The sequence below is a fragment of the Phascolarctos cinereus genome, unplaced genomic scaffold (genome assembly GCF_003287225.1).
Source record: "Phascolarctos cinereus isolate Bilbo 61053 unplaced genomic scaffold, phaCin_HiC Scaffold_9;HRSCAF=440, whole genome shotgun sequence".
Lineage (NCBI taxonomy): Eukaryota > Metazoa > Chordata > Mammalia > Diprotodontia > Phascolarctidae > Phascolarctos > Phascolarctos cinereus.
In genome coordinates this window covers 252,025,722-252,052,302 of record NW_027556402.1, presented here as the reverse complement: position 1 = coordinate 252,052,302, position 26,581 = coordinate 252,025,722, and the positions used below count along the sequence as shown (strand labels likewise).

General features: G+C 39.3%; 2 protein-coding genes across 2 annotated transcripts; both read right to left on the bottom strand.

Moving 5' to 3' along the window:
• Positions 1 to 1,784: 1,784 nt before the first annotated feature.
• Positions 1,785 to 3,158, bottom strand: LOC110200681 (uncharacterized). The gene is given in 4 exon segments (XM_078148886.1): positions 1,785 to 1,879; positions 2,006 to 2,587; positions 2,590 to 2,784; positions 2,787 to 3,158. Coding segments are annotated over 4 exon segments (1,230 nt in total). The 5' UTR covers positions 3,145 to 3,158.
• Positions 3,159 to 10,309: 7,151 nt separating this feature from the next.
• LOC110200735 (uncharacterized) lies at positions 10,310 to 24,790 on the bottom strand. Its single transcript, XM_078148885.1, has 5 exons — positions 24,773 to 24,790; positions 23,978 to 24,130; positions 23,470 to 23,574; positions 10,440 to 10,883; positions 10,310 to 10,324 (listed from the first exon to the last, which is right to left on the bottom strand). The coding sequence occupies exons 1-5, from the start codon at positions 24,788 to 24,790 to the stop codon at positions 10,310 to 10,312; spliced, it is 735 nt and encodes a 244-aa protein (XP_078005011.1).
• Positions 24,791 to 26,581: the final 1,791 nt, after the last annotated feature.

The window sequence follows — 26,581 nt, the reverse complement described above, 5'->3', positions numbered from 1 at the left end:
ATTGGATTCCATTGTTGAACTTGTAGGGGAGGACTGGATACTTTCAGTCTCTCTAATTTCTACTGGTGACTTTAATCCAGATAATGGAAGACCTGCAGTAGTACTTTTTGAAGAAAGAAGAGGAAATTCAAAGGATTCCCTTGTTGAACATTTCCCAGAGGTAATAGAAAAGGATTTTGATACAGAGAAATATGGACCCTGTATAGACCCTCTCTGGTAGCTTTCCAGAGACAAAACTTTTTGGCTTGAAAAAGAAGGAAATTGTATAGCTTTGTTTAGTGAACTATGGCTGTTAGGAGGAGAAGCTTGTTTGGATTGTCCTGGTGAATTTTGGGTGCCATTCTGGATACTCTTTTCCCATGTGATTTGTTCTGGAGACCTCAAGCTAGATGATGGAGAACTTTCTTCAGCTCCTGGTGAAGAAGTTGAAGGGGAAAGAAGAGGCAATTCTAAGTATTCTCTTGTTGAACTTGGCCCAGAAATAACAGAAAAGTCCAAGGATTCTTGCAGTGCTTTTGATTCAGAGACATCTGGACCTTGTATGGACCCTCTAGGTGAGCTTGCCACAAAATAAACCCTTATGCCTGAAAAAGAAGGATATTGCATAGTTTTGCGCAGTGACATTTTTCTAGAATGAAGAGAAACTTGTTTGCATTCTGTTTGTGAACTTTGGATTGAAGACTGGACACTCTCATTCTCTACATGTTGGTCTGTAGAATGTAAGCCAGATGACATAAGACCTTTCGTAGTCTCTTTTAAAGAAGTTGAAATAGAAAGAAAGGGAACTTCTGAGGATTCTCTTGTTGACCTTGGCCCAGAAATAAAGGACAAATCAGATGATTCTTGTAATGATTTTGATTTGGAGAAATCTGGAGCTTTTATTGATTCTCTATGTGAACTTGCTACAAACATAACCCTTGTACCTGACAAAGAAGGATATTGAATAGCTTTACTCATTGACTTTAAGATAGGAGTAACAGAAGTTTGTTTGGATTGTCTTGGTGAAATTGAGTTCTCTGAACTTATGCTAGAGGAAAGGGAAACTTCTGTAGAGTCCCTTGTTGAATTTGGTCCAGAGAACATGGGAAATTCAAAGAATTCTTTAAATGAATCTGGACTAGAGAGAGCTGAACCTTGTATAAATTCTTGCCTTGAGTTTGGTAGATAAAGTAGGGGCTTCAGTTGATTCTTTTACCAAACTTGTAACTGTGAAAGAAGGAAATTGTATGGATTTGCTCAATACTGTCGGTATGGAGGGATTGAAATCATTTATGGATTTATGAGGTGCATTTGAAGTAGCCAAATGTGCACTCTCTTTTACTATGTTGCCTGTTGAGCTTAACTCAGAAGAAAGGTGAACTACAGATTCTCTTGTTGAACTTGACCCAGAGAAAATGGGAAATTCGAAAGATTCTCTTACTAAATTTGGAATAGAGAAGGATGGAACCTGTATTGATTCTCCCTCTGAAGTTATCACAGAGAATGCTGGATTTTCCACAGATTCTGTTGAAGTACAGGCCCTTGAGAAGGACTTGCTCTCTAAATTTTGGCCATAGAACAAAGAATTTGAAAATTTGTGCCAGAAAAAGAAGGAACTTGCAAAGAATTACTTGGGGCAGTAGGGGCAGAGAAAGTATAAACTTCCATAGCTTCTCTTGCTGAACTTTGACTGTAGATAACAGGATCTTTTTCTCCTACTGACCTTGAATAAGAGACAGAATGATCTTGAATGGAGTCTCTCTCTGTGTGCAGTGTTAATAAGGAAATATCCATAGATTCTTTTGTCAAAGTTGAGCCTGAGACGAGTGAATTTCCACTGATTCTTGTATTGAATGTTGGTCTGAAATAGAGAAACCTCCTGTGTGTTCCCTTGATGTAACTGTGCCAGAGAAAGAAGGAATTTGCCCATGTTTGCTCCATGAAATTTCCCTACATAAAGCGGGAAATTCCTTGGACAATTCTGCCAAATATGGCTCTGACAGAGAGGTTACTCTCATAGACTCACTTGCTGAACTTGTGCTAGAGGTAGAAGGAACTTGCACAGACTGGCTCAAAGAAATGAGACCTGAGAAAGAGGGAAATTGGATAGATTTGTTTGATGTATATAGTACCAAGGAAGAAGAAACTTGTGGAGATTTGCTCATTGAAATAGTATTAGAGGCCAAGGGAACTTGTTTAAGTTTTTTAAAAATTATGTCAGAGGAGTCAGGAGCTTGTTTGGACTCCTTTGATGAACCTGGAACTACGAATGATGGAACATCTCCTATGTTTATGCTTGATGAACTTGTGCTAAAGAAAGAAGGGACTTGTGTGGATGTTCTTATAGAAATGGTACCAGAGGCACAGGGAACTTGTTCATCTTCTGTTGGTGAACTTGTGTCAGCAAAATCAGGAAGTTGTAGGGATTCTCTTGGTGAAACTGATGGAGCATCTTCTATGAATGTTATGGATGAACTTTGGGAAGAGAAGGTGGGAATTTGTGTGGATTTGCAAATAGCAATAGCAGAGTAGGTAGAGGGAATTTGTACGGCTTGTCTTAGAACACTTATGTCAGAAACTTGCATAGAAGCTCTTGATGATGTTGGAACTGGAAAGATGAAATATCTTTTGTACTTATGGTTGATAAATCTGTATCCAAGAAAGAAGGAACCTGAGTAGATTTGTTCATAGGAAGAGCATAATGGGTAGATGGAATTTGTATGATTCCTCTTGGTAAACTTATATCAGATAAATCAGGAAATTGCATGGATTCTCTAAATGAAAATGGACCTGAGAAAGAGAGACTTCTAGGTAAACGGTTGATGAACTTGGGTGAGAAAAAGCAGTGACTTGTGTAGATTTGCTCAGTGAAATAGTGTGAATGGTGGAGGGAACTTTCATGGCTTGCTGAGGTAAACTTTTGTCAGAGAAATCAAGTACTTTCATGGATCCTCTGGATGGAACTAGAACTGGGAATGATGGAATTTCTTCTGTGAGCCTTGTGAATGTACTTGGGTCAGAGACAGTAGGAACTTGTGAGGATTTGCTCACTGCCATAGCAAGGTTGGCAGAGGGAGTTTGCATGGGTTCCTCTGGCAATCTCTTGTCATATAAATCAGGCACTTGCATGGTTTCTCTATATGAAAATGGAGCTGGGAAAGACATGACTTCTTCCTTGGCAACAGTTGATGAAGTTCGCTGAGGCACCCCAATAATTGTTGTGGATTTACTCACGGAAAGAGTGTGAATTGTAGAGGGAACTTGAATGACATCCTGTGAAGAACTTTTGGCAGAGGAGTCAGGAAGTTGTATGGATTCTTTTGATGAAACTAGATCTGAGAATGGTGGAATTTGTTCTGTGGGCCTTGTGAATGTTCTTGGGTCAGAGACAGTAAGGATTTGTGAGGATTTGCTCACTGCCATTGCAAGGTTGGCAGAGGGAGTTTGCATAGGTTCTTGTGGCGATCTCTTGTTATATATATCAGGAACTTGCATGGGTTCTATGTATGAATATGGAGCTAGGGAAGACATGTCTTCTTCTGTGCCAGCAGTTGGTGAAGATAGCAGAGACATCCCAGGAACTGTTGTAGATTTACTTCTTGAAAGACTATGAATTCTAGAGGGAATTTGAACAACATCTTGAGAGAAACTTATAGCAGAGCAGTCAGGAAGTTGTATGGATTCTTTTGATGAAACTAGATCTGAGAATGGTGGAATTTCTTCTGTGGGCCTTGTGGATGTACTTGGGTCAGAGACAGTAAGGATTTGTGAGGATTTGCTCACTGCCATAGCAAGGTTGGCAGAGGGAGTTTGCATGGGTTCCTCTGGCAATCTCTTGTCATATAAATCAGGCACTTGCATGGGTTCTCTATATGAAAATGGAGCCGGGAAAGACATGACTTCTTCCTTGGCAACAGTTGATGAAGTTCGCTGAGACACCCCAATAATTGTTGTGGATTTACTCACGGAAATAGTGTGAATTGTAGAGGGAACTTGAATGACATCCTGAGAAGAACTTTTGGCCGAGGAGTCAGGAAGTTGTATGGATTCTTTTGATGAAACTGGAACTGGGAATGATGGAATTTCTTCTGTAGGCCTTGTGGATGTACTTGCATCAGAGACAGTAGGAACTTCTGAGGATTTGCTCACTTCCATAGCTAGGTTGGCAGAGGGAGTTTGCATGGGTTCTTGTGGCGATCTCTTGTCATATATATTAGGAACTTGCATGGGTTCTCTGTATGAAAATGGAGCTGGGAAAGACATGTCTTCTTCTGTGCCAACAGTTGTTGAGGATAGCGGAGACATCCCAGGAATTGTTGTAGACTTACTTATTGAAAGACTATGAATTCTAGAGGGAACTTGAATGACATCCTGTGAAGAACTTTTGGCCGAGGAGTCAGGAACTTGTGTGGATTCCTTTGATGTAACTAGATCTGGGAGAGATGAAACTTCTATGCATGTTGTGGACGTGCTTGGTTCAGAGAAAATAGGAACTTGTGTGGATGTACTCACTGAAAGAGTCTGAATTCTCGAGGGAATTCCCATGGCATCCTGAGAAGAAGTTGTGGCAGAAATGTCAGGAACTTTTGCAGATTCTGTTGACAAAACTATAAGTGGTATTGATGGAAGTTCTTCTGGATGTATTGTGGATGAACTGGAGTGAGAGTATTTAAGAGGTTGTGTGGATTTTCTTGCTGTAGTAGCATAGTTCAGGGAATCTTGAATGGGTTCATCTGGTGATCCTGTGTCAGAGAAATCAGAAACTTCCATGGATTCTCCTTTTGACAGTGGACCTCGGGATGACATAACTTCTCCGATGATCATTGATGATCTTGGATCAGAGGAAGCAGGAGCTTGTGTTGACTTGCTTGCTGAAACAGAATGGCTGATAGAGAGAACTTGGAAGACCTCCTGATTTGAATTTGTGGCAGAGAAATCAGCATTTGGCATGCATTCACTTGATGAAATTACAATTGGGACAGTTGGAAGCTCTTGTATGCTTACTATCAATGAACTTGGGTCAGAGAAAATAGGAACTTGTGTGGATTTACTGACTGAGATGGCATGGTAGCTTGAAGGAGCTTGAATGACTTCCTGTGGTGATCCTGTGTGTGAGAAATCAGGAACTTGCATGGCTTCTTTGTATGAAAATGGACTTTGGAAAGACATGACTTCTTTTTTGTCAAGAGTTGATGAATTTAGATCAGAGAAAGAAGAAATTGGCATGTTTTTGGTCACTAAAACAGTATTGGAAGAAGAGGGAACATATGTTGCTTTTCTTGGTGAAGTTTTATCAAACAAATTGGGAACTTGTATGGCTTCTTTTAATAATTCAGTAACTGAAGGAGAGGGAGCTTCTTTTGTATGGACACTCAGTGAAATTGGGTCAGAAAGAGAAGAGAGTTGTGTATGTTTGTTAGCATGAATTGGGTCTGAGAAAGAGGGACATTCTCTCAATGACCTTGTATCAGAAGAGAGAACCTTTATGGTTTCTTTCTTTGAAGTTAGATTGGAGGAAGTGGCTCCATTTGGAAATTCTTCTTGTGAACTTGGGCCCGAGGAAAATCCCACATAATTACTCATTGGAATTATATCAGAGAAAGAAGGAACTTGGGTGTATGCAGTAGACCTGTTTAGATTCATAAAAGGAGTACCTTGCTCAGATTTACTCACTTTACTGAGTGCCATAGTTTGAAGAGGTGAATTTGGCTGAAACAAACTTGGTGCTTGCATAGTTTTGCTTTGTGAAATTAAATCCAATAAAGATGAATGTTTGGTAGATTCCAGTGATAAATTTAAGCGAGAGAAAGATAGAACTTGCGCTGACTTGTTCATTGTATGTAGGCCAGTAGGAGGAGGAGCTTCTATGGATTCGCTCCTTGAACTTAGCCTGGGTGAGCAAGGAACTTCTACTGTTACATTTAGTCCCTCTAAGGAGGGAAATTGTGTGGATTTACTCATTGCAGATTGACTTAATAAGAGGGGAGCTTCAGTGGATTCTAAATCATAAAGATTTAGATGGAGTGAGGCAGGGATAACTTCTGTGACTTCTGTTGGTACACTTGAGCCTGAGAATGAGGGAAATTGCACAGATTTGCTGAATGCATGTGAGCCTGAGGAAATTGGGTCTTCCATAGATCCTTTGGTTGAACTTGGCCTGAAGGAGGAAAGTGGAACTTCTTTATCTTCCTTTGGTGTACCGGGACTTGAGGAAGAGGAAAATTGCAGATGTTGGGTTGTTACCAGTTGACCTGAGGAAGGAGCTTCCAATGATTCACTAATTGAACGTAGGCTTCGGGAGGATGGTTTCGGTTGTGTGACTTCTGTTGTTGCACTGGTACCTGAGAGAGAAAGAAATTGTACAGATTTGCTTAATACCTGTTAGCCTGAGAAAGAACCTTCCATGGATTCACTAATTGAACATAGACTGGGGGAGGAAGGTTGAGATTATGTGACTTCTGTTGTTGCAGTGGAACCTGAGATAGAAGGAAATTGTACTGATTTGCTTGTGGCCCCTTGGCCTGACAAAGGAGCTTCCATGGATTCACTAATTGAACTTAGGTTGAATGAGGAAAGTGGAACTTCTTTGTCTTCCTTTGGTGTACTGGCTCTTGAGGAAGAGGGAAATTGCAAAGATTTGATTGTTACCAGCTGACCTGAGAAAGAACCTTCCATGGATTCACTAATTGAGCATAGACTGGGGGAGGAAGTTTGAGTTTGTGAAACTTCTGTTGTTGCAATGAAACCTGAGATAGAAGGAAATTGTAGAGATGTGCTTGTTGGCCCTTGGACTGAGAAAGAAGCTTCCACAGGCTGAACTGAGGAAAGTGGAAATTCTTCATCTTCCCTTGGTGAACTGGGTCTTGAGGAAGAGGGAAATTGCAGAGATTTGATTGTTACCAGTTGACCTGAGAAAGGAGCTTTCATGGATTTACTTATTGAAAGTAGGGTGAGGGAGGAAGGTTGAGGTTGTGTGATTTCTGTTGTTGTACAGGTAGCTGACATAGAAAGAAATTGTACAGATATCCTTGATGCTGTTTGGCCTGAGAAAGAATCATTCACTGATTCAGTAATTGAACCTCGGCTAGGGGAAGAAGGTTGCCGTTGTGTGCCTACTGCTGTTCCACTGGTATGTGACATAGAAGGAAATTGTACAAATACGTTTCTTTCCCCTTGGCCTGAGGAAGGAGCTTCCATGGATTCACTGATTGAACTTGATCTTAATGAGGAAAATGGAACTTCTTTATCTTCTTTTGGTGAACTGACTCTTGAGGAAGAGGGAAATTGCAGAGGTTTCATTGTTAACAATTGACCTGAGGAAGGAGCTTCCATGGATTTCATAATGGAAAGTAGGGTGGGGGATGGGGGCTGAGGTTGTGTGACTTCTGTTGTTGTACTGATACCTAACATAGAAGGAAATTGTACAGATGTGTTTGTTGCCCCTTGGCCTGAGAAAGGAGCTTTTGTATGGCTTCTGTTGTTGTACTGGTACCTAACATAGAAGGAGATTGTACTGATGTGCTTGGTGCCTGTTGGCCTGAGAATCGAGGTTCCCTGGATTCACCAATTGAACTTGGCCTGAAGAAGGAAAACGGAACTTCGTTATCTTCCCTTCGTGTACCAGACTGTGAGGAAGAGGGAAATTGCAGAGATTTGATTGTTACCAGTTGACCTGAGGAAGTAGCCTCCATGGATTCACTCACTGATTGTAGATTGGAGGAGGAAGGTTGAGGTTGTGTGACTTCTGTTGTTTCAGTGGTACCGGATACAGAAGGAAATTGTACAGATGTGCTTGTTGTTTCTTGTCCTGAGAATGCAGCTTCTAGGGATTCAGTAATTGACTGTAGGCTGGGGGAGGAAGGTTGAGGTTGAGTGACTTCTGTTGTTGCACTTGGACCTGACAAAGAAGGAAATTGTACGGATGTGTTTGTTGCTCCTTGGCCTGAGAATGGAGCTTCCATTGATTCACCAATTGAACTTGGCCTGAATGAGGAAAATGATAGTTCTTTATCTTCCCTTGTTGTACTGGGACTTGAGGAAGAGGAAAATTGCAGAGATTTGATTGTTGCCAGTTGACCTGAGGAAGGAGCTTCCATGGATTCACCAATTGACTGTAGGCTGGAGGAGGAAGGTTGAGCTTGTGTGACTTCTGTTGTTGCACTTGGACTTGAAAAAGAAGGAAATTGTACAAATGTGCTTGGTGCCTTTTGGCCTGAGAAAGGAGCTTCCATGGATTCACTTGCTGAAAGCAGATTGGGGAAGGAAGGTTGTGATTGTATGGCTTCTGCTGTGGCACTGGTACCTGACTTTGAAAGAAGTTGTGCAGTTGTATTTGTTGCCACTTGGCCTGAGAATGCAGCTTCCATGGATTCAGTCATTGAATCTGGCCTGAATGAGGAAAATGGAATTTCTTTTTCTTCCCTAGGCATACTGGGTCTTGAGGAAGAGGGAGATTCCAGAGATTTGATTGTTACCAGTTGTCCTGAGGAAGGAGTTTCCATAGATTCACTCATTGACGGTAGGCTAAGGGAGGAAGGTTGAGGTTTTATGACTTCTGTTGTTGCAGTGGTACCTGACATAGAAGAAAATTTTGCAGATGTGTTTATTGCCTCTTGGCTTGAGAAAGGAGCTTCCATGGATTCACTAACTGAACTTGGCTTGAATGTGGAAAATGGAACTTCTTTTTCTTCCTGAGGTGTACTGGGTTTTGAGGAAGAGGGAAATTTCAGAGATTTGATTGTTACCAGTTGTCCTGAGAAAGGAGCTTCCATAGATTCACTCATTGAACATAGGCTAGGGGAGGAAGGTTGAGGTTTCATGACTTCTGTTGTTGCAGTGGTACCTGACATAGAAGAAAATTTTACAGATGTGTTTGTTTCCTCTTGGCTTGAGAAAGGGGCTTCCATGGATTCACTAACTGAACTTGGCCTGAATGTGGAAAATGGAACTTCTTTTTCTTCTCTTGGTGTACTAGGTCTTGAGGAAGAGGGAAATTCCAAAGATTTGATTGTTACCAGTTGACCTGAGGAAGGAACTTCCATGGATTCATTTGGTGAATTTGGGCTGGGAATGGAAGGGGGAACTTCTTTGACTTCTGTTGTTTCAGTTGGACCTGAGAAAGAGGGAAATTGCACAGATTTGTTCATTGTAACTAGCCCAGAGAAAGGAATTTCCATGGATTCACCGGAAATATGTATGGTGGAGGAAGGGGAGCATTGTGTGACCTCTGTGGCTGAACTGGCACCTGAGATAGAAGAAAATGTTATAGATTTCCTTGTTGCCACTTTACCTGAGGAAGGAGGTTCCATGGCTTCACTGATTGAACGAATGATCAGAGAGGGAGGAGGGACTTCTTTGACTTCTGTCAGTGCAGTGAGACCTGAGATAGAAGATTTACTTGATGGGGGACTTCCCCTGATTTCACTGGTTGAACTTGGGCTGCAGGAGGAAGGGGGGGATTCTTTGATTTCTCTTCGTGAACTTTGGCCTCTAAATGAAGGAAATTGCTTGGGTTTGCTCTTTGCTTTTAGACCTGAGGAAGGTTGGCCTTGTATGGATTCACTGGTTGAACTTGGACTGGAGGAGGGAGGGGCAATTTTCACTTTTTTTAGTGCCATGACCCCTGAAAAAGAGAGATATTTTGCAGATGTGCTTTTTTCAATTAGGTATGACAGTGGGGTAACTTCCATGCATTCATTGGTTGGAGGTGGGATGGAGGATGGAGGAGGAAGCTTTTTAACTTCTGTGGGTACAGTGACACCTGAGAAAGAAGGGAATTGAACGGATTTACTTTTTGCTAGTAGGCCAGAAGAAGAAGGAGCTTCCATGGATTCACTTGAACTTATGCTGGAGGAAGGAGAAGGAACTTCTGTGGCTTCTGTGGGGGCACTGGGACCTGAAAAAGAGGGAAATTGGATGGATTTGTTCACTCCAAATGGTCTGGTGGAAAGGGGAGCTTCTATGGATTCACTTGTTGAACTTGGGCAAGAAATGTAAGGATTGATTTCTGTTGGTCCAGTTGGGCCAGAGAAAGATGTAAATAGGATGGGTTTGTTCACTCCAGGTAGTTTTGTGGAAAGGGGAGCTCCTATGGATTCACTTGTTGACCTTGGGCTGGAAAATGAAGAGGGAATTTCTGTGATTTCTGTTGGTCCTCTTGGGCCTGAGAAAGAGGGAAATTGGATGGATCTGTTCACTCCAAGTAGTCTTATGGAAAGAGGAGCCTCTATGAATTCGTTTGTTGAACTTGGGCTGGAAAAGGAAGAGGGAATTTCTGTGATTTCTGCTGGTCCTCTTGGGCCTGAGAAAGAGGGAAATTGGGTGGATCTGTTCACTCCAAGTAGTCCTGTGGAAAGGGGAGCATTCACTATGCATTCACTTGTGGAACTTGAGCTGAAGTAAGGGTAAGCTTCTGTTAATACTCTTGCTGAACCTAGCCCTGAAAATGTAGAAATTTGCACAGGCTTGTCTGTAATTGAAGGTAAGGAAAGTGATTTTTGTATTGATATATTCGATCTGCTTGGGGTAGAGAAGTAAGAAACGAGTGCAGAATCCTTTGGAGTAATATTGGAAAAACAAATTTGAGTGGATCCTTTCCTTGAAATTGAGCTTTCTGAATCTGTACTTTCAAGGGTTTCCTCTATTGTGATGGGAGGAGGTGGTGGAAGTGGAGGTGGTGGAGGTGGTGGAGGCCGTGGAGGTAGTGGAGACAGTGGAGGCTCCAATTGGGTTACAGAACTTCCTGAAGCTCTTAATTTAAAGAAAGTATAGTTCCCAATTAAGGAGACCAATACATTTTCTTCATTTTGGTCAGTAGGATTTTTCTTAATGTGGAACCGTGACTGGTTTTGCACACTCTCAGTTTGTTTGGGCTCCTCGATTTCAGAAGGCAGGAAATATACAACCTATAAAGCCAACCAGAAATGACAGGTGTTAATTCCACGGCTGTCAACTCCTGTGAGTATTATCTTCCTACTTCCCAATGCTCTGCTTTTTTGTTTTTTAAATAAAAGATTAGAATTGACTATTAGTACAATGTGCTAAAACTATTATTGTTTTCAAAATAATTATTTTCAGCAAATAAAAGTATCACAAATTTTTCATTTATTCCCACTAAGTCCTCTTTGGAATTCTTTTGTCCATTCCTTCTCATTTATTTTTCTTCTTATATTCTCATTCTCTTTCTCTCTCTCTCTGTGTCTCCTCTCTTCCTCCCACCTCCTTTCCTCCCTCTCATTCTCTTCTTTTTTCCCCCTCCCCTCTTATATGGCCATAGTGAATGTATACTTCATTCTTCTGATTCTACTCTTTGACTTCATATTTTGTAAAGGTCTTTCAATATTTCTTTATATATCTAATAGCTGTTGGTCTTACTTGTATTATAATATTTGACCACATTAATATTTCAAACTTTACTTAATGATTCCCATATTGGAAATGAGGGTTTTTGATGAGTGTAATTGTGGGGCTGGTCAAAGAGGGTCCACTCAGACTTGCCCTTCTTGAAAGCTTACAAAGAGCATGTGCACTATTCCCTGTTTTCAATCTGTCATGTAGCGGCTTGGTGAGTCTACTTCTGGTAAGGAGTTTTAGGGTAATGATGGTGGAGAGTCTTCTAATTGACTAAAGGGGTGGACCTGAGGACATGTATAAAAGGATTTAGTGCTCAGTTGATCCTCTGCTGGAATGGGTCAAGTGGGATGTCATTGAACTACGCTGCTGCTGCTACTGACTCTACTTACTAAGAGAACCTCTGGTGACTGTTTCTGCCTTTCAGAGTTCACAAGCTTGTGGCCTAGTCCGTTCCATGTCCATGTAAGACCAGGGAAGAATAAACACAAATGCAGTAGGTACTACCATGTGCTCAGGGTAATGTGACAGTAAGGTAAGAAATAGGGCAATCTACCCCTCTCCTTTTCAGTAATAATCTCCTCAAACCTTTTGTATACACCCTCAGTTCTACCTCCTCAGCCAATTAGAAAACTCTCCACCATCACAGTAGCAGCCCCTGTAACTTAGACCTGAAAGTAGGCTCACCAACCCTTCACATATTAGATTGAAGACAGACAACGAATAGTTCATATGCTTGGTATAAATCAACAGTGAGGGCAAATCTACATATGTTTTGGAGATTGAAGTCTTTGCTTGGCCATTCTCTCCAGTACGTATGTGTTTGATCAGATGTAATCCTTATAGGAAAATCTTGGCACAGAGAATGCTTTTTATGGCATTTTAAAAACCTATTTCCAATCATGGAATTATAGGATCAATGGTTAAGATTATTTGTACAACTTTTAATATGTAATGTGTATTTTGAAATTGCTCTTCTAAAGATGTTATAAGATCATAATCCTCGAACTAATAGATAAGTATGTCTCTACCTCCAAAACCTCAGTAGCATTTTTTTTTGCATTTAATTTTTTTTGCCCATTTGATGGGCATTGTGAGAATTGAGTGAACTACATTGAATCTCTCTTATGACTCAACTCTGGATCTTGCTCAGTTCCCTTTCTATTCAGTAATGGCTCCGCTCCAATTTCTGTCTTGTGAGAAAACTTTATTTAATTGTGGGAATTTTGAGAAACTCTATTACATTGTTTAAACCTAGCCCTGCCTGTGGCTGGGAAGCTGGACAATCTCTACCTATTGTTTAGTGACCCATAGCTAAGGACCTAGGTTGTGCTGACCAGAAACCCAGTGAGATCCAAAAATTGATGCAAAGGAGTTTTTTCACAACCAAACCTCTCAAGCAACCCATATGTCTTATCTGAAAGCTGGCCCAATACTGGTCAGTTGGTTATTGTTCTCTTGTTCCATTGATTGAATAGAGACCCTGGGGGGCGGGGAGTGGGGCACTTCTTTTCCTGATTTCAGGGAGTTGCACCTATTTATCCTCACCCCAACTTGGAAAGTCTCTCAACTTTCCTCCAATTAGAAATCGATTACCTAATTTTGTATCCTGGTTAATTGTTTTGACTAATTTTATTTGTTTATTTAATTGTTATTTGATTAATCATTTTTAACACATAAAATCTTTCTCACTCTGCATTCAGGCTCTTTGGATTGACTGGGGGAATGTGTTCATCCATTTATTATGCCTGTTTTGCAAATAAATCAGGCAGCTCAGAACATTTCCTTGGTTGTTATTCACCACAGTTTTTGGCAAGCCAAACCAGGTTGAGTCAGGACTCTGACCCCCAGTACAACAGCCTTTCAGAAAAACTCATTAGAGTATTCCAGTTAATCTTTCGCTGAGAGAGTATTTTGTGGAAGACTGCCCCTGAAGTTCCTACTCCTGCTTGCAATCCCAAATTCTTCCAAGCTAAAGTAGGGTTTAGGTTTAAGTGTAGGATTAGGTTTTCCCCCAGGCATGGGGGACTTTAGAGTTAGATTTTTCCCCCAAGGTGGGGAAGTTTAGGAAACAGAGTGTACAATTGAATTGTATGACATCTGGCATAAATCTGAGAGATTCAGTTGGTAAATTTGTTTTGCCTCTAATTTGTCTCTTTTCGCTATTGCAAAGTGAACAAGTTAAGATTAGCAAATTTATATTTGTCTAATTTTGTGTATTTTTGTCTCTTTGTAAAATATAGGAAAATCTTTGTTTTATGTTGTGTTTACTATTTGTAGATTCTGCTGCCTTGTACAATTTCTAAGGGGAAAATACAACCAGCTAAAAAACTGCTGAAAAGCTGCAGCCAAAGAGTTTGGAATGCTGGGGAAGGTTAGTAAATGTCTCATACGTGAAGCAGTTCTCTGTCCCAGTAATCAAAACTAACTCCCAATTTAGGCTTTTAGTGGGAGATCAGGTTAAAAAAAACCTGTGAGATCCTTTCCCTCTGTCATTTCAACCCTGGTCATGTTGGAATTACAGAGATAAAGTCGTATAACCAAAGAAAGTACATTTTTTTTTTTGCTAGTTTGTGGAGCTGCTAAAGGCACCTTAATAGCTTTTGGAGACTTTGAGATTAATCATTAAGGAGTTTGGAGATTAATCATTTTAAGATTACGGGGGAGAACTCCTGGGATTTTGGGTAATTCCAGGGATTTACACCCTTCTCTTTGTCTTACTGATAAGGCATTTAGCAGAAGCATAGTGTACGCTGAAATGTGTTAGTGAGTTTTGGAGCATCGCTCTGTAGAGCTTGTTTTGAGGAAAAATAAGAATTAAATTCTGTAAAAGTTTCAAGGGTAGATAACACTTAGATCACTTTTCCCCTGAAGAGTGGTAGATCTATTGTTTTAGTGTAATAAAGGGAGGCAGCTAGTTTGAAAGCAATCCCAGAGTGAAGAAAAAAAATAAAACAGGCATGCCCTTTTCGTTTTACAGCCGCCTCTTGTTAATCCTTTCTTGATTAGAAAAGAGAAAAGATTGTTTAAATCAGGGAGCAACTTTAAAATGAGTAAAATTTATTTAGGGAATAGAAAGGGCAATTTAAACTGAAGAGGAGTCCACTGACCCCTACCCACATGCCTGGACCCAGACTCTGTTGTAGATAATGGAGATAGATGGTGGGAGCAGGGGAGTGACCAGGAACCAGGAATGTCTTTTGGGAAGACTGAAGCGGAATTTTCAGAGCTTTATATACTAGAATTAATTATTTAGATGAATTAAAAGCAAGGTCACCAAAGGATATTGGAAAGAAACCATACAATTGTAAGCTCTTAGGAGCCCCAAAAGGTAACAGTATTGTAATTAATTGGGGTTGTATAATATTTTGTGCTAAATTGCAAAGGAGGAATTCTATAGAACAAAGATCAGTTATGTAGATAGTTTGGAATGTGATTAGGAATTAGAGTGCTCTGCCCCTGAAGGACCGTTCTGGAAGTTCACTCCCTAGTCTTTAGAACCTTGGGAGCTCCGAAATAAAGGGATGAGAATACAGGGTGGCCGGCTGGGACCTCTCCCTGTCTTTTGCCCAGAGTTTGAAACTGAAAAGCCTCAGGGGAAAGAGAGGGTAGGAGAACTACGAAAGTATTAGATTTGGCTCTTTACATGTGTTTTCCTATTAATTGTGTTATCTAATGCAAAAAAAAAATTTGGAAAAATGCAGAGAAACCTAAGTTACACTGTGGTCTCAGAAGTTTATCAGCTGTGTGATCTTAAGGAAGTTATCTTATCTCTGTTTACCTCAGTTTCCTGATCTGTAAAGAGGGAAATAATAATAGTACCCACCTCCCAGGGTTGTTATAAGAATCAAAATTATATAGTTATCATGAAGAACTTTACACAGTGACTGGCATATAGTTAAGTAGTATGTAAATGTTGGCTATTGTTATGATTTCTTTAATTGAATGTAATTGCATAACAGATTTTACATGTGATTAGTATAACATGCCAGAGGTAATGATTAATGGTTTTCTATGTGAGGTAATTTGGAAATGCATTCAGCTAAATTGATGTCATCTGAATGGTAATAAATTTTGTTTCATGTTTTAAACACATGATATTGTGTATGTTATTATTGCTTTTCTAAATTCTCTTATATTGTGAAATTTTGTGAAATTTGGGAAATCATTTAATCAGAAATGCTGTTAGAAGAACTTTTATCTGGGCGCTGTTAGATTATGAATTGAGTTTTTAAAAGAATGTAGTAAAAGCAGATATTTGAAAACAAATATTTAATAGGGGTATATTTTGTTTTAAAACAGATAATAAAAATCAGTTTACTAAGTTTTCTTTATTAAATGAGTTTTCATTTGAAAAATTTTGGCTATTACATAAAATTATGAAAAATGTATAGAATAGTTTAAAGATATAACTTCAATACACTAGTATGACTCAACTATCATATTTACTATATGCCTGAAATCCCAGAATGTGGTTAGTTTTAGTTTATAAGTAAATATTACAATATTAGAAGAAATTATTAAGGAAAATTGCCATGAAATTCTAGAATAAGAAGGTAAAGTAGAAATTGAAAAAATCTGCTATTTACCACCTGAAAGAGATCCCAAGAGGGAAACTTACAGGACTGTCATAGCCAAGATTCAAAACTGCCAGGTCAAGGAGAAAATATTGCAAGCAACAAGAAAAAAAAAAAGAAATATTTAAATACTGCAGAAATACAGTCAGGATTCACAAGAGCTAGCAGCTTCTACTCTAAAAGACCATAGGTCTTGGAACATCATATTTGAAAGAACAAAAGAGCTGGGGTTGTATCGAGGAATACTTATCCAGCAATGTCGCATATAAACCTGAATAAAAAAAATGGATATTTGATGAACTAAAAGATTTTCAGGTATTTATAACAAAAAAACCCCCAAAACAAACAAACAAGCAAAAAAACAGAATTCAATGGAAAATTCGATATAAAAGATCCAGAAGAAATATAAGAAAAATATTAAAGACTAATTATGAGGCACTCATTAAGATCAAACTGTTTACTTATTATATATGAAGATGTTATCAATATTCTTAAAACTGTCATCATTATTAAGATAGTTTGAAAGAAAGATTGGGGTTGAGTTGTGCGTGATGGAGTGAGTCTAAAAAAAATTGGGTAGGAAAAAATAAAAGGGAGCAATTACAAAATTGGGATGTGAAGGAAGAACTAATACAGAGGAAGCATGTGGGGCTGAAGGGCTGGTAATGTTGGAATCTTACTGTCATCTGAGTTGAGTAGGAAACAGCATGTACATCTAGAAGTCTTCTGATCATGTAGAGAGGTAAGAAAACTTGGGGGGGCAGGGTTGGGGAGGGACTTTTAGAGGAGTGTGTGAATTGGGATTTGAGAGGGTTGGGGAGGAGATGAGGGGACTTTTGGAGGGGTGGGTTAAGTGGGGGTGGGAAAGTGGGGTAGACATAAGGTAACAGGGATAAGGTAAAAAGAGAGTCTGAGAAAGAAAAAAAGCAAAAATAAGATGGAGGGAAATTCACAAATAGTAATTATAACTTTGAGTATGAATGAGATGTTTATGGCAGCTCTCTTTGTGTCAGCAAGAAACTGGAAATTGCAGGGATCCCCATTGATTGGAGAATGGCCAAACAAATTGTCGTGTATGCTTGTGATAGGATACTGCTGTGCTGTAAGAAATGATGAACTCAGTGATCTTAGAAAGGCATGGAAAGACTTGCATGAAATGATGGAGAGCCAAATGAGCAGGACTCCAAAAAACAAAAACAAAAATGAGGCAGCTAGGTGGCACAATGGATAGAACTCCAGGCTTGGAGTTAGGAGGACCTGAGTTCAAATCCCATCTCAGACACTTGACACTAACTGTGTCACCCTGGGCAAGTCACTTAACCCCGACTGCCTCGCCAAAAAGCAAAAAACAAAAATGAGCAGGACCAAGAGAACGTTTTATATATACAGTAACAGCAATATTGTTTTAAGAATGACTTTAAATGACTAAGTTATTTTGATTATTATAAATACACAAATCAAAAGTAAAGGAAGCATGAAGAAAGATACTGTCTGCATCCAGAGAAAGAACTGATAGAGATATGTATGAAATAATTATATGTATGTAATAATTATATGTATGTATATATATATATATATATGCATATATGTGTATACATACACACACACACCTATTTGTGTCTAATGATAGCCATCTCTAGGGGGTGGGGTGTGGAGGAGAAGAAAAAAAGGAAAAAAAAGAGATTTGCATGATAACTTTGTTGTATGTTTGGAGGGAATAGCAAGTTGTACATGGTAGATTTGCAGTTTCATGTGCAATCGTCTATGTTATTGTTCTGTGTTATGAAAATGCTTATTTTGTTCCATGAATAGAGAATAAAATAAATGTGTAATACTAAATAAATAAATGAGTAAAGGATAAATGAAATGTAGCTATTAAAAAATCATGATAAAATTAGTAAATTTCAGCCCTAAGCTGTGGTTAGTGAAATTTTGCTATTTGAAGTAAAAACTCTTGGGACTATCTATAATTTAATATTATTTTGAGTTTTGACTACAGGGATAGTCGTCTGAATTGTCATGAAGCCAAGAGTAGAAAATGAAATGGCTAAAGTTGGAGAGCTTCTACAAATTCATGTCTGTCCCTGTAAAAGGTTGAGGGCATTACTTTGGTGTGGATCCTCTTGACTCAGTTTCTCAATTGTGCTATTTCCTTTCTGAACAGGAAATTCCCCCACCTGGTTAATCATGTGTCTGACTTTTGATGTCCTCTGACTACATGATTGGCTGTCAGATATTACTCAGGCCTAGAATCAAAAATAGAGCTAAGGGAGTTTTTCTCCTGTTATATAGTATATATTAGGTCATTCTGTGTCCTTGAAGGGATAAGTGTTGACATTGTTATAACTGTATCCCTCATTTTCCTTTCATAGCAAATTTCTATAAGCTGAGCAGTAGAAGTTTTTTTTTTAAAGTACAATACTAAATCTATTAATTGTTTGATAGTAGAACAATTCTGAGTTAGTATAAGAAGATGCAAGTATGAAAAATCTTAAAATTTTAATCTGTATTTGTGGTCAGATTATAATATGGGGATGATATCCTTCTAAAGGGGAAATTAGACAAAGTTATAAGAGAAAGATGCAATGTAAAAGTTCTCTAATTAAATGAAATAATAAATTTTTAAAAAGCAACAGGCTTAGACTATTTTCTCTAAGAACTATATACGTATGTATATAATTGTCTTCTAAATGTATTCTTGGAAGTATGGAGATGTATGTTTGTAGTACGAAAATTCACACTTTGATTATGTTTTAATAATAAGTTCTCAAAATTGGATTAAGGATTTTACATGTAAAATTGCATTGATAATTGTAAAGAAAGTGAAATTATTTTCCCATTTTTTAAAGTATCCAATAATTTAAGACAGAAGAGTTTATTTTACAAGTCAGACCCTCATGAATTTAAGAAAAAAAAGATTTTTTTGTCAGACACAGGATTTGGTAAAGATAAAAACAGCTAGCGATATATAAAAACTGAAATTCTTTGAAGTTTCAGGTGAATTATGAGTTCCTAATCTAATGTTCCTCTTATAGCTCTGTTGTTCACAGAATCAGAACCATAAAGCTTGAGCTAGTTTTCACTACATGAACTAGTGATTGGAAAACCTGATTCAAGAGATTATGCTGAATTGTGTTAAGTCTTTTTACTGGCATGTTTTAGCAGAATTACCTGGGAATTTCTAAAAGTGATCTGGAACCAGAGAAGCAGAGCCCCCTTTAGAGCTGCCCTGAGAATGAGGCCTATTTCAGAATGTCCAAGAGAAGGTATACCCAGGAATCAGATGACTCCACGGGACATCTGGGACTCAAAAGAAGATAAAATTATGAAATGAATATTGGGATTGGGTCACTAGGATACAAGGAAATGATATTATTTAATATTGATGACAGTCATTGTATTGTTTTGGCCTTTTCTTTCATGGTGTTCATGCTGAGTTTTCTAGGTTACCTTGCTGACATGTATATCTCCCCTCTCAAAACAGCTATATCATTGTGAGCCCTCTAAATACTTTGATCTGTAGCCTGACTTTTGTAATTCTGATTATGAATATATAACAAATCTTATAGATTTGACTTATAGATAAGTGACAATGAGGGGAGTGGACTGGTCCCTTCCCCATGAATCAAAAGAGGGAATTTGTGAAAATTGAATGAACCACTTTGACTCTGTGTTGTGACTCAATTCTTGAGCTAGATCAGTTCCCTTTCTGTTCAATTATGGGTCTAGTCCAATTTCTGCCTTATGAGAAGACTTTATTCAGTTGTGGGAACTGTGAGAAAACTTTATTGTATTGTTTGAACCTAACCTTCGTGACTTGGGAAGCTGGACCAACTCTACCTGTTGCTTTAACTAAGGATCTAGGTTATGCTGACCAGAAACCAGTCAGATCCAAAACTTGGTGCAAAGGAGTTTTCTCACAATTATACATCTCAAGCAACCCATATGTCTTATCTGAAAACTGTTCTCATGCTGGTCAGTCAGTTAGTGTTTCCATGTTCTTTGATTGAACAGACACACTTGGGGAGGAGTGGGACACCTCTTTCTCTGATATCAGGGAAATGCACTAGTTTATCCTCTTCCTTGCCAACTTGGAAGGTCCCTAATCTTTCTTCCAATTAGAAATCAGATTACCTAGTTAATTTTATATTCTGGTTAATTGTTTTCTTTTAAATAATTAGTGTTATTTGATTGTTTTTAATACGTAAAATCTGTCTCACTCTGTATTTAAGTTCTTTGGATCAACTGGGAAATCTGTTGACCCATTTGTTATGCCTGTTGTATAGCTCAGATTATTTCCTAGTCGTCACCCACCACAGCATGAGATGCTATCTCAGAGTTGTTTTATTTTGTATCTGTTTGATTATTAGTGTAGTTGAATATTTTAAAGTGATTATCTAAACTTTCTTTCTCCTTTTTTGACAATTCTGTTGATATCCTTTGACCATTTACCAGTTGTAGCCTGAGAATTACCATGTTGACTTTTTAACAGTTCCTTATATATTTAAAAGGTCAAGTTTATAATCTATGACATTTGTCATAATTTTTTTCCATTTTGTTTTTTTCTTTTAAGTGTGTTTCTGTTGAACACCTTTTGCTCACCCCCTTTCCTCCTTTATAATATGAGGTTAGATTAAATAATCACTAAATTTCCTTCTAACTGTAGATCTGTGATTCTGAGGTTCATCCAGAATGAACAAGCATGGTTGAGCTGTAATCTACCCCCATAGAGGAAGGACATATACTGAAAGATCTAAGATTCTTTAGTCTGTTTTGTTTGTCCTTTTCAGTTCTAGCTGTAATCAGTAAAATATCCAGATCCTGAAACTCAAGCCATAGCTGTCTTGGAGGCAAGATTCAATGCTGGTTGTTGCTGCCAGCTTGCCAGGCAAGCTGGAGAAGCCCTGGGGCTTTGGACTTGGAATCTGGTAGAGCTGTGTTGTATAGCAGGCCTGTACAACATGTGGTTCAGCCACCAAAGGACTTCGAGTAGCCTGTGAAAAATGTGGGGGATGGAAAAGAAAGTAAAGACCTAACGAGCGCTTTGTCCGTGGACCCCACCTTGCACTAGTCACTTGTAACCTGGCAGGAGGATTGTCACTGCGCACTCTCTCCTGTTTGTCACATGACCCATGGCAACCAAGCAGCATCAGTCTGTCTGTAGTCTGAGAAGAGCGAGAGTCATCTCTTTTTGCTGTGTTTTCCATTGTTCGTGGCAGAGACAAAGTGAGTGCAGCAAAGTAATTTTTTTTAACATTAAGGTGATTTCATGATAAATAAAAATCTTAAGTAATAAGTGTAATTAATTGATGTTAATTGAAATTTCCATTTTTAAAAAAGTATAGATTTGCAAAATAGTTTAATCATTAATCATAGCTTTACTTGGAAAGTGAAGTGCTAAAAACCTGTCTGCAGCCTGAAGAAGTTGAGCCTATTTTAATTTTGGCTCCTACCTACTGCCAAGTTGTGCAGGTCTACTCTATAGGAACTGAGTTAAGTTGTGACTCGATTTCCCTTCTCTTTCTCAGATGTTGAGGTGGAATTGGGGGTGAGTTGGTGGCAAACTTTTATGTTTGTTATTACTATAATTTGAAGTTAATATCCTTTGTAAAAACTAATATGACTAAGTGGTTAAATGGAACTGAGATGCCAGGGGGGCCTCTGAAATTAGAGGAATACCATTGATGGGGGCTTGAGTCAGTGGTGAGAAACTCCCAAACCAACTTCAGGGAAATGGAGAACATTGAGGGAAGAGGACAATGGAACCTACAGGAGTGGGAGCCAGGATAATCACTGTTACGTGTGGGGCCTTGTCTGGATAAAATTGGGCGCTTTGCTGGAGACATTCTCTGTCTGGGGTTTTTACTTTAGAAACCCTAATGAGATTCTAGATAAATTAGGAAAAGAAAAAAGGGAAGGATGGGAGGGAAGGGAGGGAGAGAGGAAGGAAAATTAGACTTTATAGTTGCATTTTTTTTAGAGTGGTTTTCCTCACAAGTTAGTTCCACTGATGTAATTTTGCAAACTTCATTAGTTGATTACTCAATTACTTATACTTTTTTAGGGGGGAGATTTTTCATTGTTCTTTTGATTGACTGAAAGTTCTTTGGATTCTGTTAAAGCCTGTATAAGGTAAGAAATTATGGCTTTCTATGTTAGAATGCCACTGCCTAATAGAAATGTTCATATTGTTGTTTTTACATTTAAACAGATCCAGGATGCTTGTCTTTTTTGTGAGAGCTATATGGCCTTCAACTTCTTAGAGTAAGAATGTCGGTATTTAAAATCCACCAGCAGTTGAATTCTTTGATACATTTCTAACTGAACGTACTTGTCTTCTTGTACTTTTGTTTATTTTTTTAATTTAATTTTTTTTTTTTTTTGTTTTTAGGCAATTGGGGTTAAGTGACTTGCCCAGGGTCACACAGGTAGTAAGTGTCAAGTGTTTGGTCTGAGGCAGGATTTGAACTCAGGTCCTCCTGACTTCAGGGCCGGTGCTCTATCCACTGCGCCACCTGGCTGCCCCTCTTCTTGTACTTTTGGGTAAGTTTACAATTCCATATGGATGACCCCTGAAGTGGCAGAGATACATAGGGAGAATTTTGGATGCCCTTTGGACCCAGAGGAAATTTGCTTGAACCTCTGTGGGGGTTGCCTATGGTCAAGGGATTCCTAGAGAATTTTAGTGTGCCCTTCATGGAAAGGGACATTTCTCAGGGTTGGCATAAACATCCTGCTTGGATTCTCGCCTCCAGAATTGTCATGGCTCAAGCCCCTGACTCTACTGCTTGTTCCTACAACTGAAAAGGACAAATGAAACAAACCAAAAGGATTGAGGTGTAGGGGTGGAGTAGTGCAGGGTGGAGGTAGCCCTTGGTGTCTCTATGCTTTGGGTAAAAAGTATCTCTACTCCAACCTCTAATATGGCAGAGAGAGAAGGAGACAGACAGACAGACTGTCCCAGTCTTGCAGTTTTGTGGACACAGCCAATTCCAGCTGCAGTGGCATAGCCAATGGAGAGAGGTGGCTCTTACCCAAATGGTAGGTTGACAGAGAATGTCTTCTCCCAGTATCCTAATATTGCTAGGTACCTGGTGTCTTCCACATGGGTGTCCCCATCTCAGGAGATCTGGGTATATGTCAAAACTCTATTACACAGATAACTTATTTTCACTTAAACCATCCCTTCCAGAAATGTGACCTTCCTTTTCTCTGTGTGATGAGGACTTGGAAAATGTAGGTGTGTAGTGGCTTCCTTCCCAGAGCAGCAAGAATTTAGCTTTTATTTGTTATCAGTGAATTGGAGAAAGGAATATTTGTAAAAGTCAGTTTTTGTAGACAGCTGAGAGACTGAAGAAAAGGCAGTGAAGGTTGGGATCACAGAAGGAAAGGTTTCTTCTTCCCAAGTAAAAATGCACTTCTACTCCCCTGTCAATTTTAATGTCACCTCCCTAAGCCCGCCTAGTCACAGGATTTTGATACAACCAAACAGGTCACTGAAAATCAAATCATCTCCCAATATGGACACAACCTGTCTTGATTCTCATGGCGATGTTGAGCTTACCTCATTTGCAAGGTTTTTCCTCGTTCCTGTACAATGAAAAGCTACGAGTGTTGCAGCGATGGACATCTGGGCTGTAGTAAGGATAAGCAAGAGAGACAAAATACCCTGCAAGAGACAGAGATGGGCAAAGAACACTTAGGAATGAGCCACCTCCAATTGCAAATAGCCCAAAGAGAAGCAGTGCCTCATGACAGGCACAGGCATGCTGCCCAAGCCTGTGTCATTAGCGTGTACAGCCAGAGAATTTTATTTCTTTCTTATTTTTTAAGGCAACCAAGTATTCACTCCTCAGTCACAATTCAATAAACGAACTAAAGAAACTAAAATTTAACTAAGCTTTGAAAAAAAATTAACAACGGAACTTTACTTTCAAAGTGTAAACTTTGCCTATTGGTTTCCCTGTTAGACTGTGAGCTCCTTAGCACAGAGCTTGGTACGTACTAGGTACTCGAAAAATGCTTGTTCAGGGAATGGCATGGGATTTCAGTCTATGCGGTAAAACACTTACGTGAAGGAGGATTGTTCCGATGGAACATATGCCTCCTGATAAAGGGGATGCACAGGGCAAGAGCTCTTCCTGGGCTAAGCTGTAGAGCAGTAGAGCAATCCCGCTCGCAGATACCAAGATACTTAGAATACCCAGGAAACTACTTATGTGATTCTGAAAGAGATTGAGAAAAGAGACTCAGCCCCTGGCCTTTCCAGCATTGTACAGAGCTTATTAGCTTGACTTAGCAAATCAACAGAGGAATCAGAGACCCTGAAAGTGAACGCAGAGACAGACTAGGGTTGGGAGAAAATGGAGGTAGAAAGATAAGAATGAGGGCCCATCCCAGATGCTGAGGACAATGCCCCGTTCCATTGTGAAGGACTCTCCTTGTCCAAGGCCCTTCGGGAACCCATTTGTGGATGTTGATATGCCTTCTCTTCATATTTCTCTGCCCTTCCCGTGAGGTCCTGTATTTACCCCAAACACAAGTATATAAGATGACAGACAGAGATCTGGGCCCACACAGATGCCAGTTTGCCACATGTGAGGTTTTTGCCCTTAGCTCTTTTCCTGCATTTATTTTATATATCTGTTATGAAATTAGTTACAAAAATCAGACATGCTTCTTAAGGAGAGCTTTCTAGATCAAGGCTTTCTGTTTGGTTTGGGGAGAGTCGAGATGGCTCAGAATTGGGCACAGCCCTTCCTGAATGCTAAGACCAAGTCACACTGGCCTGTTTGCTGTTCCTCACACAGCTCACCTTGCCTTACTCCTATCTCCTTGCTTTGCTCTCTGGTAACCTCCCTTCTCACGTCTGTAGAATACTTCATTATCTTCAGAACTCTGCTCAGGTGATACCTTCCTTCTAGATGGCCTTTCTCTTAGGTGCTACTGCCCCCCACCCCGCAAATTGCCTTGTCGTCATTTTATGTCTCTTCTATATACTTAGATACCTGTCTCTCCTACTAGAATGTAAACCCCTTGAGGTCATGGATGGCTTCCTGGTTCTTTTTGTGTCTCTAGCACCAAGCATAATGCTTGTCACATAGTAGATTCTTAATAAATACTTGTAGGTTTTTTAAGTATGACTATCAGCTTCAGGGAGAAAGCCTACAGAGGGAATTGTCAGGAATCAAGGCTCCTTGGAAAAGTATGTAAAGAGCTGAAAAATTACCATCTTGAGTTTTCTCCGTGAAACCGCTGTCGCTGTCACAACTGCTGAACTGACACTTTGTCCCACTTTGAGTTAAGGACAAAGAAATTTGAATTTTAGGGTAAGCATGTATGATTACAGGACTTAAGCTCATGGGAACCTTGGAGATGATCTAGTCCAGCCCCTTTATTTAAGATTTGTAAGAACTGAATCCCCGGGGGGAATGTAGGACTTAGCCTGGAGAAGCTTGCCCTCTAAACAGCTTTCACCTTGGTAGGCACTTACCCAAGTCAACATACAGAGGGAGAAAAAGGTAGATTTTCTCCATATATTTTTTGCATTAGTTAAAATCTAACTTCCCTTCCCGTTATGTCCTAACCTCATGATCAGATTTTTTCCTTTTTTTTTTTTTTAAGGAAAATTCAGCAGTTTGGCTGAAGACAGGCCAAAAATAACTGACAAAAAGCACGTGTCCAAATCCCTAGAGTATGAGAAAAAGTGGCTTGAATGTCTTAATAGAATTTATACCACAGGCCCTAAAGAAATTGATGCTTTCTCCCTTTTCTTTTTATAGAATTTTCATATAGAAGTCCAGAGTGGTTTTCTGCAGGTAAACGTTTTCATTTTATTAACCCTAAGGATATAGGGTGGTAGCATGATGTAGATAAATGGTGATAATGATAAATAAAAATACTTCAATTGTATATATGTGCTGACCCAGGGGGAATTATTGGGGACCCAGTGATTTTTTTGGGGTTGTGGAGGGAAGAACACTGATATTTTCTTCTGTTGATAGTATATGGCTATGAGTCACGGAATAATAGATTCATCAAAAATTTGGAGTTCAAGATTATCCAAAGGGCAACAGAGACACTCATGGTATAAATGACAAAATGTTACAAATGAGGAATTGCCCAGTGGAAATGTTGCAAAGGATTTTATCAAAGACAAGAATGTTTGGGGGTAGGGGGTAGGAAGCTAGGCCAATCACATGTTGAGAGCATTGATATCTGGGAAATTCCAGGAGCACATAAGGAAGGCTTCCAGGGTATTGGGGCTTCCATGGTTAATCATTAAAAAAAAGGAAAGGCAGGCAAGATGGGCATGTACAGTGGGCTAAGAGATGCAACATTGGGTGGAATTTCTATAACATTGAGATCATAGGTCCATTAGAATATCTCTTTATTGTTGTGGGTGGAGTCCTTTGGCAGTCAGACCACTTAAGCCTGTGGACCTCTTCTCAGAATTATGTTTTTAAATGCATAGGATTCCAGAGAAAGCCAATTGTATTGAAAAACTGTGATCAAAATATTTTTAAAACGTTCATAGACCCCAAGTCAAGAGACATGAAACTGTTAAATCATGAAAATAATTTGAATCACCAAGAGACTATTTCTTACCTTCCTTTGGACAAACCGTGTCCTAAAAACTGTAACGAATCCTGTAATGACATACTGTGAAAGCAGAG